The sequence below is a fragment of the Nestor notabilis genome, unplaced genomic scaffold, assembly GCF_000696875.1.
Source record: "Nestor notabilis isolate BGI_N333 unplaced genomic scaffold, ASM69687v1 scaffold10377, whole genome shotgun sequence".
Taxonomy (NCBI): Eukaryota; Metazoa; Chordata; class Aves; order Psittaciformes; family Psittacidae; genus Nestor; species Nestor notabilis.
The window spans coordinates 30885-48317 of record NW_009936917.1 but is presented as its reverse complement, the minus strand read 5'-3'; the positions used below and the strand labels follow the sequence as shown (position 1 = coordinate 48317).

The 17433-nt window shown below is 38.9% G+C and overlaps 1 protein-coding gene across 1 annotated transcript in view; it reads left to right on the top strand.

Moving 5' to 3' along the window:
- BMPR2 (bone morphogenetic protein receptor, type II (serine/threonine kinase)) overlaps positions 1-17433 on the top strand; it is a 48918-nt gene that overhangs the window by 11292 nt on the left and 20193 nt on the right. The window contains exon 3 of the mRNA XM_010018581.1: positions 17007-17117. Within this exon, the coding sequence (XP_010016883.1) occupies positions 17007-17117 (111 nt within the window). The remainder of the gene's footprint in view (positions 1-17006; positions 17118-17433) is intronic.

Genomic DNA, 17433 nt, shown 5'->3' with positions numbered 1-17433 from the left:
GTGCTTAAAAGCAAAGACTTCATAGAGCATCCAGGGGACCAATGCAGACAGGAAAGCATTGCATCTGTGCGCTCCAGGTCATGTTACTCCTGGTTATACACCAGTTGCAGGTTCTTTTCAAAGCTGTCAAATTCAAGACTGAATAACTGCTGTTGTTGCTGTCCAAATAGGAGAGGATGATAGTGTATTCACTAAACTTTTGATGAAGATTCCCATGGATATAATTGTACTATTGAAAGGCCTTCAAGCAAACAGAGATTTGAGTTGGTACCAAAAGTCTGTTTGCATTTGCAGTGGTTATAAGAGTTTACTGTTGTTTAGAGGGCAGATGAGGGTAAGGAAAATTCCTGAAAATCTTATAATGAGATTTGAAACTAGTGCTATATACTCATACTGTCTTTCTTTGTGTTGCTTGAAGTTTTGTGGTGTTACTCTTCCCAGTCACATTGCAGTTTTGTTCTCTTTCTATGACAGGTTTGGGAATATTCCTTCCTTATGTACTGAGATAGCTGCTGTTGATGTATACCATTCATTATTATTGTTTTCACTGGTTTGTGTTTAATAAATAAAATGAACAGTAATGTGTTGCTATGGATACTAATACGCAAGCATTGGAGTTGGGAGACTAAGTGTTGTCTATTTCTCTGTGTGACAGGGACTTTCTCTTGTTGCAGTTCTCATTAGGACTGAATTTGCGATAGAAAATCTGACTTTTAAAGCCACCTTTTAGAAGTCTGCAGAAGGTTTTGTTTGAGATGTGTGTACATATACTTATTTTTAAGCTTCTGTGCTTTCAACATCAGAATAGGTATGGATCCTTCTAATTACTGAACATCATCAGATTTATGTGGATAATCCATAAATTTCTTTCTCGGAAGTCAGTTTTTATTAACAGGTTTTTGTTTTGGATACTAAGATATTTATTCTCTTAACACAGTTGAAAATTTGAAAGAGATCAATAAATTCAATAGTCTTAAAATCTAACTTATAAGAGTTGTGCCTTATTTCAGTTAATTTGTATCATGTATTTCCATACAAAATTGATTAATGGAAGAACATTATCCGTTTATTCTCCCCTCATCTGAAGGGGAGAAGTTAGAAATTCAGTCTCTAAGGGCAAGGAAAGATACTGAAAGAGGTAAGTGTGAAGACTTTCTATTGTCTTAGCTTTTTTCCTTGTGCCTTAGCTTTTTTCCTTCTTTGAGAGGTCTGAGGAAGGGCTTCTTTTTCTAAGACATCTGATACCAAGTTGCATTGAGACTGAATAGGAATTTGTGATCCAGTTCTTTTAAATTCCTCTGGAGGTTCTAGTGAGGTGGATTCAATGTTTCAGCACTACAGTTTTATGCATTTATTTTAAAGATTGAGCCCACAGAATATTGCATGTATGTTTCTTGGTATTGGGCCAATTATTTCCTGAAAGTTCCTGAAGTATCTGTTGATGACATTAGACAGCTTTTGACTTTGGCCTGGAATTTTGCCTTCCTTTTGACTGGCGGCATGAAGCTTGTTTAGGAACTGCTTGCAGGCCTGTAAATGCTTTCTTAGAATAGCAAAAAATTCCTTGTTCCAGACATTCATGTTGACTTTAAAACTATATATACTTAGAGCAAGGTTAAGGTATCCTTGCATCCTATATAAAAGCACTTACTACTTTTGTAACACTTGGACAGGAAATACGAGTGTTGGAGCTGTAGCAGTGAAAGGGATTTATTTTTTTTTTCCCTGTGCCAAATAAAAATATTTAATTTATCTTTGAGTGATGGTTCAGAGCCCTCTCTATGGATCTGTTCACAAACTGGATGCATGTGTGTGAAAATACATGGCTGGTATGTACACTAGACAGCTGGACCAGCTATATGGAGTCTCTAAGATCATTGTTGCTTGGTTGTAGTTCTGTTTCTAGCATTGGAGCATTAATTCACATTGAAGTAGTGATGAGGGATGCAGAAATAGAACTTTAAACCCCAATGAGTTAGTACAAATGTTGTAAACACACGTACAGTTTTTATATAGATATCCCTTTGACATGGGAGGTTCTACAGTTTAAAAAAACCCACAAACATAACAACACACATAACCCCAAAAGAAACAAAACCCCCAAACCACCCCCCAACAAAAAAACCCAGACAAAATAACCTCTGGGGTGGAGAAAATACCCACCTTCACACCAGCATGAACTACTGAAAGGTAGACATCTGAACTGCAGCAAATATAAATTAGTTATATTCTACCTGCTGTTCTGTTTTCCTCCATTTCTGTTCTCTGAGGATATTATTGCAGTGAGTAAGGCAAAATGGGTGATGCTAACTGTACCACAGTTACACTTAGTAGCAGGTCCAGACACTTCTGCTTTGCAATGCTTTGGGAAAGCAGAGAGAACTTGGTGAAAGCTTATTGCAAAATAAAGCATGGAAAACCACCAGAAGTGGTAGATGAATAGTGATAGAGGGAATATATGGAAAATATTTAAACTGGTTTTTGAAAATGTTTTTTAACGATCCTGAAGAGTAACTCGAGCTTCTCTGCCCCCATCACTGATCACTCTCAGCAGATCAGTCGTGCACTCGTTAGCTGTGCAGATGAAGCCAGAAGTGTCCACCATCACACGTAGGTCTGGGTGAACAGAGCACTGTACACACCTATGTTAGACATTCCCAGCTGTGGAGCCATTCATAGCATCTTTGGAGCAAACTAAATGTGTGTGGGTGAAATAAATACAGACTATAACCCAAAAGCATTACACATCTCGTGAGTGCTATGCCATGAGCTCTGGGAGGGATGCTGTCCACAGGCCTTGCAGCTTTTGCAAACAGTTGCTTGTACATGGACACTCACAATTAGAGAGTGCTGAGGAAGATGTGGGTTAACCCTGCTCAGTTTTGGAGGGTTAAATAAGAGACGACTTCTGTCCAGCATACGGAGAATAGTTAGTTATTAATGGCAGTGGGAGAGAGTGCATCAAGGGAAAGGTTTTAAACTAGAGATTTCAGCTGTATAGCTTGGGTATGCTAATGTTAGTTTTCCAGGTTTTATATAGTTAAATGAGGCTTGTTTTTTTTTTTAAAACCATTATAATTTTAATTAAAACAGAAAACATCAAGCTCTGCTGCGGGGAGAAAGTTTTTACAATAGTCTTGGGGTGTTAGGTATCTGTTATGAAAACAATAATAATTAAATTTTGCTAATGGGGAAAACTCATAAACTGTGAATCCTTAATTTCACTGAATATTCCAGAAAAGACCAAGAAATAAGATACCAAAGATATTAGTTTGAATAGCTTCTCCCTGCTGCTGAACTGATCCTACATTGACCTAGTGTGTAATATTATAATCTGTAGTAGAGTGCACAGAGTAGGGAGTGGAGTTGAGTGCAGTCTGCGTTTAGTGAAGGTCTGGCTGTGTGGTCACCATGTTATCTTTGCTGTGGAACAGAAGTTTCCTATATTATGGAGGAGTGCAGTGCTAAATATTTAATTAGCTGAGATCGTATGTCACCTAAATGTTCATCGAAAGACATGTTCATTTCATGCTTGCATGCTTAGATGTTAATGTATGAGTGAGTTGGTAGGTGAGCATAAGCTGGTACAGGTGGAGATTCCTAGCAGGCTGTTTGAGAACTGAAGTGATCACTTTTAGTCATTTACAATTTCTACTTAAGCAGGACCTGCTGAATAGCCCAGCATGTTCAGTGCCACAGTGGTGCCAGAACATGTCATGAATTTCTTCACTGTGTTAATGTATTTGTAATCATTGTAATGGGTTATGTCTTAGTGTCTTATTCCCAAAAGTGCTATTGGCACAATGCTGGCCTGTGTTACGACCGAGCCTTTGAACTGAGTGGAAGGCAGGCTTCTCCATTCATTCTAGATTATTATAAAATGAAACAGTGACCAGCTAGGTGCTGCTAGCTCCAGTTTTTTTTCTTCTGGAGAAGCAAATATGTACTTGCAAATGCCTTTTGAAGTTTGAATATTGGCTTACAGCTGCAATGTAGCCATATTTTAATTGTTTGGTGGAAATGTACTCAAGGAATTGACAACTTGCTGCATTATTGCAGTGAACTGGGCTCCTGACAGACCTTTCCTGGATTCGAAATCATGCAGAAAATGGAAGTTTAGGAAGAAAAATAGGAAGTGTATTTTGTAAGCATCTTTGAAATCATAGAACACTTGGCTTTCCTTTTTGAAAGGGCAAGACTGGGAAACGGAACTCTTGTCTAAAACAACAGTGGGATGGCACCTGCTCAAAGGCATAGCTGATGTGGTTACCTGTGGATTGTTAGAAGGGGTAAGCAGAGAAAAGACACAAAAGAATTAACCGTAGTGCCCGCTGAAAGTGTAAAGTTGGTTGAATCTTTTCTTTCAACTTGCAATCACAAATCCTCATTTTTGTCTTGGTTATGCGTTTTCACTTTAATGGAGCGTATAGAACTGCATGTTCCTAAATCTGATTTCTTGTAAGAGTAGTGTGAGAACGATGGGCAAAAAAATTTCAGAAGACTAGTGATAGGGGTGTCTTAAATTTTGGGTGACCAAAGATACATTGAAAGTAGGCAAGTTTCAGAGTGTCTTTGCTGAAATCTAGAAGGGCTTTGATGGTGTCCAGCTGGGAACCAGAAGAGTAATTTGGAAACAGTGGCTATGACTGCTTGTATTTTGGGATGTGTTAAAGCAGGAGCACCTGTCAGGAAGGAGTCAGCCTCAAGTTTAATTTCACTTTGTTGTTTCACAAAAAAGGTTTCTATTTGTTTAATGGGACTTGAGGTTTTTGCCATTCATTTAACAGGATTTCATGGTATGCTTAGGGTTTGAGTAAATCGAATGGACAGAAGCCTTTTTTTGTATTCATTTTGTAAAAGGCTGATTTTCCTATTCTCATTCCTATATAGTATTTGTGTAAATAAGTGCCTTGTGAAGAAACTGGTCTCAGTCTTACAGTTTAATTGTATAGTGTCATTAAAACAGCTGAAACCAGTACTCAGGGCCGTAACGATTTTAGGGGTTGATTTAAGGAAATTCTTAATTACGTTGAAAATACAGTTACAGAAGCTGTATCATTGAATATACCAAAGTTTTATTCAATCTGTGAAATTAATCTGGCAATCACGCACATTCCAGCATCATCAACAAATCAGTTCCATAGAATTATGAAACATGACCCATGACCTGTTCAGATTTGTGTTGCAATATTTATTCGTGGTTTGAAACAAGTTTGTTACTGTAGGGCAGACAGAACGTGTTATACAAGTGAAGTCAGCTGTATTTCTCGTATACCCATGGTGTAACACAAATTGATAGCTTTGATACCAGCCTTCGTACTTGATTGATGTATATTTGTTTTGGCAGGGGTGTTGCCTTAGATATCGTCCTTCCTCCCCTCCCATGGTCTCCCCCATTGGCTTCCATGCACAATTCCCTGCTCAGCATAACCACAGTTGTACAGCACAGCTGTCAGGGCACCGCTGGGCTGGAACAGGCCCCCGGGAGTAGGAGGCAAGGGATGCTGGAGCTGGCGCTCTTGTGCTGTGAGAAGTGAACATCAAACGATGTCTGCATTTCATCTGAAATCAAGCACTTAGATCTGTAGAAGGATTTTGCATAAGTGCAAACTAAGGATTACTATTTATCATTATTGCCTTTTTCATCTTCATGTTATTTTAAAATAATCAGAATAACCTTTGAAGTTAGGGAAGGTACTGTTTTTCCCATTATATAACTGCCTAACATAAAGCACAAAGAAACAAAATAACCTACCTAAAATCAGGTTACTCTATATCAGAGCCAGAAACAGAACATGAGTTTCACTTTGCTTTGTATTTCAAGTTCTGGAAAATATTTCTTTAGAAAAAAAGAATTGCATATCTAACAGAGATGTGCTCGTGTGCCCTCATACAAGATGCTGTTATCTGTTTGAAGAAGGTCACTTCAGCTGATGCCTTGGAAACAGAAGCTGCATGTCAGTGAAGACTTACTGATCTGCTGGGGTTCTCCTGAGGTTAAAGCCTTTCTCCTCACCTGGCCATTCTCACTGTTTCAGTTTCTGCCCTGCTGAGGGCTGGCCGTGCCTTTGTCTCCTGACTGCTCTTTTAGGCTTGTCAGGTTTCCACAGCCTTTTCTGTCCTCTATTTCTTTCTACTTAGGGATGTCCCTGAATATCTGCATCTTGTATCTGTGAAGTATTTTTGAGAAGGAGGTTCTTCCAGCCCAAAAACCAGCTCAGTCTGCATTTAAGCAACAGTAGAGATAGAGGATAACCCCCCCTTTCTCTAAGGTCTCTCAGGAAGGAAAGATGGCTTTTAGTAGGAACCAGGAGCAGTTCACCTGCTCCACTGAACTCCTCTGCTCACTGGCACAGACACGGGATTGCAGCAGAGGGAGAGCAGTGTCTTCAGTGATGGCACTTGGCTGGATGGGAGTGAGAAAGTTCAAGAGACACTGATGCTGACTGAATCTCGAGGAAAAGAAGGGAAAATACTGTTCATTGCATTCCTCGGCTGGCCCTAAGTTCCAGCTTTCTGTTTCATCACTCAATTCCTTCTAACAATAATTTCATCTGAGAAATACCTGGTAAGACAAACGAGTATGATGTTAGAGGGCTGAGAAATGTAAGGATTATTGTTACCTTAAAGTTATAAAAGTGTTTTAAAATATTTCTGAAGCCCTAAAAAGATAATCTGGTAGAAGTTAGAAATTATATGTCCCTGTATAGAAGATGATTGGGAAAAATGGGAGGGTACAAGGGAGGATTAATGGAAAAAGGGGACATGTACTGCATGTACTTTCATGTTAGACTTTGTCCTTCTAAACCATAGTAGGAAGAGCTGAAGCAGATGCAGACCTTTTGGAATACCACGGGTGTTATTTGAATTGGCATTAGCCAGACAAACACAATCTTTAGTAACCATGAATGTTTCTAAAATGTCAGTCAGGTTTAGCTCACAGCTCTGTAGCACATGCCTTTGGGTTTAAAATTAAGAACCTTTTACATACAAGAATGTGCGCTATACTGGGTTGTACCGAAAATGTAGAAAAACATCCTAGAATTAAACAAGTAGGAAGAGCTAAGTTTTAGAACTAAAGTATTTGCTACACTCGAGGATTACACTTGAGGATTACAGTATTAAGCTGATTTTAGGACATCAGATTTGAAGGACTGGGACAGAAACCAGAAGTGTAATGAAAGGTTTTGTCAGAACTCATTCTTACCGTTTGTCTTGGTCTTGCGTTTTTACTTGAACAGGTTAGCTGCCTAAGATTGTGCTATAAATCAGATTTTAGTCACTGTTTAGGGAAACGATTTGGAAATAAACACCCTATACGATCATGTCCATTAAATCCATTAATCTTTCATCATCTGTCACTAAAGAAAAAAGCTGTTCCTGAACCTCCGTCAGAGGTGTGCATCTTCATTGACAGCACATCATTCCTCAGTGTCCCTGCCCACAGAAGGGCACAGGAGTGGGCAGTGCAGGGCTGGAGGCAGGAGCAGCATCTTCTGCCACAGCTGGCTCTCATGGCTGTAAGCAGAGACATGTGGCGCTCCTCCGGGGTGCAGCCAGCAGGAGCCTGCTGGGACAGGCCCAGCTGTCCCACACTGCTTGGGCTGGGCTCAGCCTTCCCACCGAGGAAACCGCTGGCAAGGAGGGGACATGTGTTTGTAGGAGTGAGGGGGGCACCACCGATTGGTAGACAGCATCCCTGGGCTTCGGAGCTCTTGAAGACACACAGAGATGCATGTGGGATCAGAGCTGCCTTTTATAAAAGATTCGCGGGTTTGGGGCAGGGGGGTGTTGTTTGGTCACCCATGTGAAAACAAGCATTTCAGTCTTTTAATGTCATTTTTTTGGCTCTATTTTTGTGCCAGGGAACATTACAAACACAAACTATTTAGCTATTAAGCCTGTTGGATTTAAAAATAACTTCATATAGCTTTAGAGAGACTTTTCTCAAGTACTCTCCATGTGTGTCGTCCCGTCCTCCCCCCGCCCAGGTCCCCTGGTTGCAGCACATGCATTTTTTGATCCAGTGTGTTTACAGAAACTGGAAGATTGCCATTATGTTAAATCCAATGTTACTGTTTCGTTTGGTAAGTAGGAAGTCCCTTTGGTCCAAGATCAATATAAAGGGGATAATGTAGACGGGGGGAGGGTTTCAGTTCTTTTATTAAGAAACATTTTTTCTGGCTATTTTATTTCAGTATATAAGATGTCCCCATATGTGGTTAAGTGCTCAAATTAGATTTCCATTAAGCTTGAAGGCAAGGTTGAGGTGTACTCAAATGGAGTTTGCCTGTAGAAGCAGGGTATTTATTTTATCTCTGTAGTAACCAAGTATTTACTGGTATGTAGGAAACTTCAGAGGCATAATCCAAATTGGGTTTTGGTTTTGAATTGCTATTCATTTTACATCGTGTTTATAAGGGTGTATTCAGTAGTGTCAGAAGTTACACTGAAGATGCTGAAACACACAGAAGAAATGGCAGAAAGAGAAATTGTGTTGGGTTTTTATCAGCTGAGGAATTATTTCAGTACAAATGAGACAAGCTGGTAATTCACCTCTCTGTATCTAGCCATCAAAGAAAGAGCCATTGGGGATTGCACAACCCAGTTCTCTGCCAAAGAAATTGCCACATATGCTTAATTTTTAAGTTTCATGTATCAGTGCAGCCTTCAGTTTTCAAAACAAACAAAAAAAGGCAGATCCAGCCTGGCTCTGGATCAGGTGCTTGATGGCAGCTGGTCCCCAAAGGAGGACAGGGGTGCCACAAGGGATTCTACCTCTCAGACCGCCTGGCTGCGGGGCAGTGAGGGAACCCTCTCTTTAAGACAAAGCCCAGAAAGCTCAAATCCAAACTGGCAGCAGATTTTAAAGAGAGATCTGCCCCCTGAAGCTCTGCCATCACGAGTGACTGATTCCTCGCTGTAGCAGGATTCCTCTGGAGCATGTTATGGAAAACAAATTTTACGGCCCAAGCCGTATGATGTTTCGAGGCATTCTCTGAGGAGGCAGATGGGGTCTGTGCTGCATCGTTGCCAGGTCATGATGTTACAGCAAGTCTCATGAGAGTCTGGTGCTGTCTTACAGCCCAGGTTCCATACAGCAATGCGATTATGTGAAAAATGAATTAAAATTTGGGCTCCGCTGATGTGTAGAAAGACATGAAAAGAAGTGTCATAAAGTTCATGACAATACATATATGAGATTTTATATTAAAAAAGGAGTTTAAATCAGTCAAATATGATTATGCTAAATGCAAAGTGGAAACATATTGGTGACTGTTCAAATTTCTTCAAATAACAGTATGATTGGAACTAAATGCAATTTTTCTGCTTCATGTAAGCCAGTAGACTAGAAACTGGGGATTTGCTTTTAAGTTCAGGGAAAACATCCGTTTTCAGTTATGAAAGAGAATTGCCTTAGGGTTACTGGTCGGTAGGTTTATTTTGTAAAGGAATGTTACACCATCTCCCACAAAAAATACAGTTCCCATTGTGCTTTTCATCTGCCCAAGCACCGAGTGCTCAGTCCTCTTCCATAGAAGGATTTCTTGCTAAATTCATTGTACGTTCAGGTGCCTTCAAAAATTGTGTGTCAAATAGTGTTCCTTAACTTTGGTTTAAGTATTGAAGGTGGTCACACTGATAGATGTTTACATTTTATACTGTCTTGTTACAAAATCTGCACATAGATTGTAATTTCATGAATAATTTGTCAAGTGCTTAGAGAAGGATGCAGCCTCACTTGAAATGTACAGGCTCATAAATCAGGATTAGGGTAATAGTTGCTTTGAAACGCACACCTATAAAAGCTGAGGTGAACAGCAAAGATTGTTTAGGTGATGCTATTTTTTTTTGTTTCATTGTTCTCAGCTTATGCATAGGTTTAATGGAAAACTAGCAATTCATTGTAAAGGTCTATAGAATATAACTTTAAGGAATTCAAACCATATAGTTGCGGTTTAATTAAAACTGTGGTTTAAAATGCATTTAGTTAAATTCGTGTAGAGAGCTATGTGATTGGGATTCTTGTTTGCGTATATGGAAGTCCACAACCTATGTCCGTGGTATCTAAAAGCTACTAACATATTTCTCATTACCAGTTCTCCAGTTTGGTTGGTTTGGTTTTTTTACTTTCACATTTTCTTCCCTGTGCTGAACGAATTTTAAGATTTACATTGCACGATTTGAGTTATTTTGGTATAGTGTTTATACTGGAGGCTTTCTTGTCATTGGCTCTAGTGTGATGAAGACTGAAGAGTCTTACTGCAGGACAGTAGATCAGGAATGAGGTAGCGGTCAGTTGGTTGGAAAGAAATGTTGATCACTGTCCAGAAAAGAGGAGAAAAAAAGACCTGATGAGGTGTTTTGGTTTGGTTGGAATGTGCTGCTAGAATGCAGTAAGGGCTTATTTTACACTTTGTGGAATATTCCTAGAACATCTTTGATATAAGCTATGTGTAGACAGAACAGATAAACAGATTTAACTGAGATCTGCGGGCTCTTGGAAAAGATGGCTAATTGTATATATTTTCCAAGAACTGAGATCTTATTGCTGGCATGAAAGTTGTGCAGGGCCACTGTGGAAAGAAATGCGACTTTAAACACAAGTAGAATTAATTATACTTGAAAAGTCTCTTTTCCAATCTGCAGAGCATATTTGCAGTCGTCTGCAGCTGAAGGCCATATTGCCCCCACACTTCAGCCTTCCATCTCACGCTGCGCTGGTGGTGACTGAACCGTAAAGTTTTCCTCATGCTTCTGATCTCATCCTCAGTATCACTGAGATTCCTTAATGGAAAAGCAACTTCTGCAACAGATTGGCAACGAACATACTGAATATATCACATCAAAGAAATAGTTGTAGAATGGCGTGAAGACTCTGCTTCTTTTTAAAGCTGATCTGTATGGGCAGATCTTTGAACCCTCTGTAATTTTACTGACTTTGATCAGAGTCCATACAGCTGTAGTTGTTTTGAAGAATCAGATGTTGCTGTTGTGCTGTGAAGGTTAAAGGATGGTGTTAAAGGGTGGTACTTGCCATACTTGTTGAAGACTAACATTGCTACTTGGTTATGTGATTTAAATAAGTACTAATATTTTTGGTACCTATCAGCTGTAAGACCACTTGGCCTCTGATACATTGGTACTAGGAATTCTGTGGGAACATGGGTAATTACTTTTAGACTTTATTTTCATTATATAGAATAATTGTATGTTTCTCTAAAATGTTGTTATACAATGCTTATCTAAACTTAAATACACACATGTATTTTCTAGAATTATTTACTACTGTGTGACAGATACACAGATACACAGCTGTGAGTCATTTACATGAAGAGTAGGCAGATTTCTGAAAACAGAATGAAAAGCTTTAATAGCAATATAGAGATCTGGTAGGAATTTGTGTCAAATGTCCTTTATTATATGATCACTCCCATATAAATATACAGCATTGAAACAACATTTCAAAGCCTAAGGTTTCATATTCAAACATTTGAAGATCAGAAGGAAACAACGTAATTGCTTGTGCAGTTTTAAGGCCATCTCCTTGTGTGTGTTTGTTGTGATACAGCCTTTAATTACACAATCAAATTTTTCCCCATGGGATTCCTAGTTTTTCAACATGGCTAACACTCTGCATTTTCTCATGGCTGTCTTCAGATGTCTCATCCTAACAGTGACCTCTACAGTGTCCCCGGGGGGCTCTTTGGCCATCATCATGTAGCACCTTTGGTACAGTGATAGAGAAGAGTTTTCAGGACAGCTTTCATTTGCTATAAGGAGGAGACTTGCCTTCCTTCTCAGTTTCTATTCCATTCACTTCATAGCTTGTAATTTTAGTAATAATATCAGGGGCAACAGTCTGCTGAACAGTGAGTTAGGGAATGTGATAACTCTGCATGGGTTCCTCACAGTTCATCAACCAGGCTGGAATATTTTAGTGTTACAGCACAGGCTTTGGTGCTGGAACTGGCACAAGCAGTATTGGTAGTGGTGGGTTAGTTGTTGCTTTCTTTGGAGTGGTCCCAGACGGGAGATATATTAGGGTTGGGGGAACTAAGGGGATAGCTGTCCACAGGTTTCATTGTATTTGCTGATGGGAAAGGAAGAATAAGGAATCGCGCATCCTCTTTCAGGCTCCCAGGGAATTGTTCTGTATGTTTACAGACCCTTTTGCCACTGACCATTCTTACTTGGCTTTGCCTAGTTTTCTCTGATTTCTCAAAATGTTCTTTGGTAATAGGATAAATGCTACTGTTTAAGTACAGAAACAAGAAGCATACAAAAGAGGCTTTCACTTTTGAAAGTTAAATTACAGGGAAATAAAAGAAGAAGCTTTTTCAAGCATAGGCACAGATTGGAATACTTTTTGCATTAATTAATATTACAAGCTTAATGTTTATAATGGAAAACTTAATTTGAAGGGAAAATATTATTCCTCCTGATGCCATTAGCACTGTCAGCGTTCTTCATTCTCTGTCATTCCTGGGGGAGGTTAGGAAGGCAGCAGTAGACAATCTCTATGTGTGGCAATATGGAAGCTTAATTTAAAAAAATTATTTTATTAAAGACGTTATATAAGTATTTGGAAACCAAAGGCATTGACGGCTGAGAAAGGAGAGAGAAATCTCTCTGTGGCAGAAGTGCCTGCAGGGAGTATCCAAAGTGCTGGGCTGGGGTTCAGCCGGATGCTTCACTTCTAACCAAGTACTGGAAGCATTCCCCTTCACGATCTGCTCTGAAATACATTCTCAATTATTTGTGTGTACCTTTGACAAAATTCCCTCCGTACACAGGAGCTGTTGTACTCATGTTTTTGGAACCCAAAACCAAGCTTTTTATTGATGGTGAGGTCAGGATGCTTCTGGGGATGGTGGCTTGTTGGTTACTAGCTGCTCCCCAGCCAGGAGGTGTTCTGTTCTAATGAGTTGTGCTTTGTTTCTTTCTCTTACCATATAATAAAAGGAAAAGGCAAAAAGACAGTTAACACTATTTGCTGTGACACTTCTTTGTGATAGGATCAGTGGACTTGAGGAAAATGTTTACTAGTATCAGAATTACTGGCAGAAATGTTTCAAGGTGAAGTGTGTACATGCTGGATGCCTTTTAAATGGCATCCTCACACTGCTCCTTGAAGAATTGCTAGCCCTGTAAGCAGTGCTCTCTCTTTCCCATCCAAGTGAGAGAAGAGGTTAGCTTTTAAGGTGTTTTGGGCCTTACAACAGTTTATGCTGGTTTTAATTTTTTGTTTTGGTAGATCTTGGTTTTAGGTCAGGGAGCCTAAGTGGAAGTTGGAAATAAAAACCTCACATATAAACTCAAATGAGGCTGTTGAAAAGCAGTTGTGCATGTTTGAAGTCAGTTTGTAATACGACATGAAAGAATACTGAAGCTGTAGAGTAGGTGTTTTGTCATTGTAAATAAACATCAAAAGCAGAGTCCACTGATTTGGGTTGGGGTTGTTAACAGTTTCAGATCAACAAAGTCTTCATTCAGAAAATGTTGTTTGTGCTCTGTGATGTGCCTGGAGCTACTATAGGAAGTGTAATATCAAATACATTTTCATATTGAATTGTCTAATCTTAAGGAAGTCATGGTTGTTTCAGGCAGCACTAGAAGTTCATGGAAGAAAACATGAAAAGAAATGCGTATACATACATATTTTATATTCTTATTTTTATAATGTCAGTAATTACTTCTGTTGACCCACACTGATGTGCCTTTGGGTGACTTAGTTAAAATGCATCTCCAAATAATACCAAGAAAAATACAGCTTGTGTGCTTATGTATATAGAAAATATGTATTATTTTACTTAAAAGTAGATGAAAGAGAAAATATTAACTTCTGCAGATGCCTTGAGAGGTCATATCTAGTCTTGGCTTTGCTAGCATTTCTCATCTAGGCATTTAAAGGCAAGTTACCAGCTGGTGTAAAAGGCTAAAAATTAACTATATCCAAAGAAAGAGATGGATTGAAAAAATTAATAATTGTCCTGTTAAGCTTTGGAAGGTTTTATAACTGGGTCTTGAAGGGTCATATCCTTTTTGTTCTATTTAAGAAAGATTAATAGTCTGACAACATCAAAAGTTGTCAATAATACAAAGCATAAAGGGCATATAGAAATAATACTTTCTGTGGGCTTTCGGGGGCCATCTGGGCTTTTTTTTGTCATTGTGTTTGTTTTATGCGTTTCTTTTTATGTACATTTATAAGTAAAAGATATGTGTCCTTGCTGGAAAATGAGTAGCCATCATATGCAGCATTTTAGCCACTCCTTGTTCTGAGGTGCATGTTACCACTCCATAGAGATGTTGTTACCCTTATTGAGAAATCTGTGTTTATTCTTAAATTTCTAAGTGTTGCTCAACAACCTGACAATAGTAACTCACACTGTCAGACTGCCTTGGCTGTTGGAATTGTTGACATTAATGTCCAATGTTTATAAGAATTTGGAATTGGCTTAAGATAAGCCAATGTAAGATTCGTTAAGAAACAACTCTGCTTAAAAAAAGTAAAAACAGTCTTTCCTGTGGAAGGCCAGGGAAGTTGTTTGAGGTTACCTGGAGGCTGCACAGCTCCCACTTAAAGAGAAAAAGCCTCCAGAGGGGTTGGTCCATCAAGGAACAAGAAAGCAACCATCCTGTTTCTCTGCACATTTTTCTTCTGCTGATTGCCACAAAATCGTTATTTGGAGCTTTTCTAGTAGCTCTTCAGCCTGCATAATGCCACTATTCACAAGCTTCTAACAGGAGAAAGAGCAAATGTGCCAGTACAGCCAGAGCTGCTGTATACTCCTTTGCTCAGGATGCCTTTGCCCTGGGCCATGCCAGGAGTGGAGGAATCCTGTCCAGGGTAGAGGAGCGCCCTCTTGATGGAGGCATGTTGTTAACCTTTTAATTGTAAGAAGAACTGAGGTAGAGCAGTCAAAGTTAGTCACTAGGTAGCATTTGGCAGGCAGTGGTGGAAATGGTTACTGTATAATTAGCAATGGGAAGGCTGTAAATGGCTGCACCCTAGTTGCGTGGTCAAAGACAATACAGCCGAGGGTACCACAAAAAGCTCAGCCCCTCAAAACCTGCATTTTCTTCATACATACAACTGTCTTGAACTGATGAAAAACCCTTCACGTTTAATGTGTTTTAAAAGATAAGACAATAAAATGTAAATTCTATTGATAAAAAAATGAAGTCAAAATTAGGATTTCTGTGCCTGTTGTTCAGCTTCTTACACTTGTGCAATACTTCATATAGCTTTATATGATGCAAGTTGCCTTTGCGATATTGTGGGGTTTAATATGTATGTATATGTACGTTTTGAATTCATAATTTAGATGAGAACTGCAACGAGTGTCTTTTAATCACCTTGCAGTAGAAGTCACAACGCTTACTCCACAGTACGGTGCTCTGTGGCAATAGCCTGTTTTCTCTGTGAAACTTATTTTACCAGACTCAGTAGTGATGGTGTTTCTTTTGATAGAATAATTTAAATTTGATGGTACCATGATTATCGCAAGCTCCCTCTTATTTAAAGGGTTTGTCAAATATAAGCTGCATCTTATTTTTGCTGGGTGATTTTTCAGATACCTCTTATCACAGCTGAAACTCCCAAATACTCCCTGGTATTTGTTTTACCAGCTTTTTATTATTTCTTCTTACCATTATGGTTGTGTAAAAGTGGAAGTTGTTTTCTTTTAAATTTGCTGTCCCTTTTTATCTGGTTCTCTTGTATCTGTCCACACTGGGAATTAGAATAAATGAATCATGTTTAATTTCTTTTAAATGCAGTTCAAGCAAAGCGAATTTGTCACTTTATTCAGGTAGCGTAGACTGGGAAAAATTGTGTTTCAGTCTCACCTAAAAATTTGCCCAATGTTTAAGCCTTGTGTGCTTTTTCTATTTTGTGGTTTTAGCATAGTTAGGTCTCATTAAAGTCTTTTAAGAAGTACTTTCAGCAATATATAAGACAAGTTTAAACATAGATCCCAAACTTGGTTTTGAAGCCAAAGTAAATGAGTCTTGTAGTGCCACATTCCAGTGATCCTGACATCAGAGGAATATCTGCAGTAATACATTTTTATATTAAAGTAGCTGAATTTTTATATGCCTCCACGAAGCAAGACTGGGGTCTGACATAGGATCATAGAATGGTTGGGGTTGGAAGGGACCTTAAAGATCATCTTGTTCTGGAGAAGCATGAAGATAAACATTCAAGACATTAACAAATATTCTCGTGAAAACTTTTCCCCCTCTGGGGAAAAAAAAGCAAGATACATTTTGGGAAAAAATGAATGTTATTTTTAAAAAGGCTCAATAAAACTAGTTATTTTGTTTAGTGTTGTATTATTGTTTCAGGTTTCCTCATACTCTGCTTCATTCTGTGGAGATACCCCTGTATTTTTGTGAATTAAGGAGTGTGAGTTATGCTAAAAATTGAGCACTGACGCAAAACAAATCAAAACCCCAAAGTATCTTGAAATATTTATACGAATGGACTTTCATCTAATATATGTTGTAGATACTTGAATACAAAATACTCAGCATTCATCACATTTGCAGCATTATTAGCAAATTTTTTTTTTGAGATTTTCCCTCTGGGAAAAATAATAATTAGAAAAAACCCTGTAAAGGCTACAAACCTGATTTATACCAGGAAACTGGAGTCAGGCACCAGTTGCAGAGCAGGAGTGCATCAACTTGGCCTTGTATGGCTGGGCTGAATTTGGCCAGCTAGAAAGAAGGTTCACTTTCTACTGTTGGTGCCTCTCTCTGTGGTGGCAAGGGAAGACTGGGAAAAGCTGCCAATGAATGTGTGCTCAGCTGTGTTTGAGCTGATCGGCTCTTTTGCCATCCTTAGATTTTAAGAGGAAAAAGAGTTTAGTGCAGTATCTTATAATCCAGAGTACAATTCCCTCCCCCCAACCCTTGCTATAATAACAATTACATGTTTTATAGTGCTGATTCTTTCAAATTTACAATTAAAGAGTCTTCATCTTGTTTTCTTACAGATTCTTCTCATTCTTTTCATCGAGATGAGACTATAGTTATTGCCCTTGCATCTGTGTCTGTACTAGCTGTTTTGATTGCTGCTCTGTTCTTTGGATACAGGATGCTTGCAGGTAGGGTTTGACAATCCTATTCCTTTTTTTAATTGTTCTTTTGACTATTTCTCAAAGTCATACTTACGTCTTCTGCTCTCCCGAGACCCTATTATATGCTTGTACATAACGCTTCCCTTTCTCCTCTCTGACATTCTGTGGTGATAAATCCCTTTCATATGGTGATACGAGAGATTTAGCATTTCTTCACTGGCATTTTGGGAGTCATTTTTCTTCAAAAAGTCCTCCGCTCAACACAGCTTAAGTGAGGTTGTGAACATGCTTTAGAGTTACTTCCAGTGATGTTCAATTAGCAAAACAGTCGCATAGCAGATAG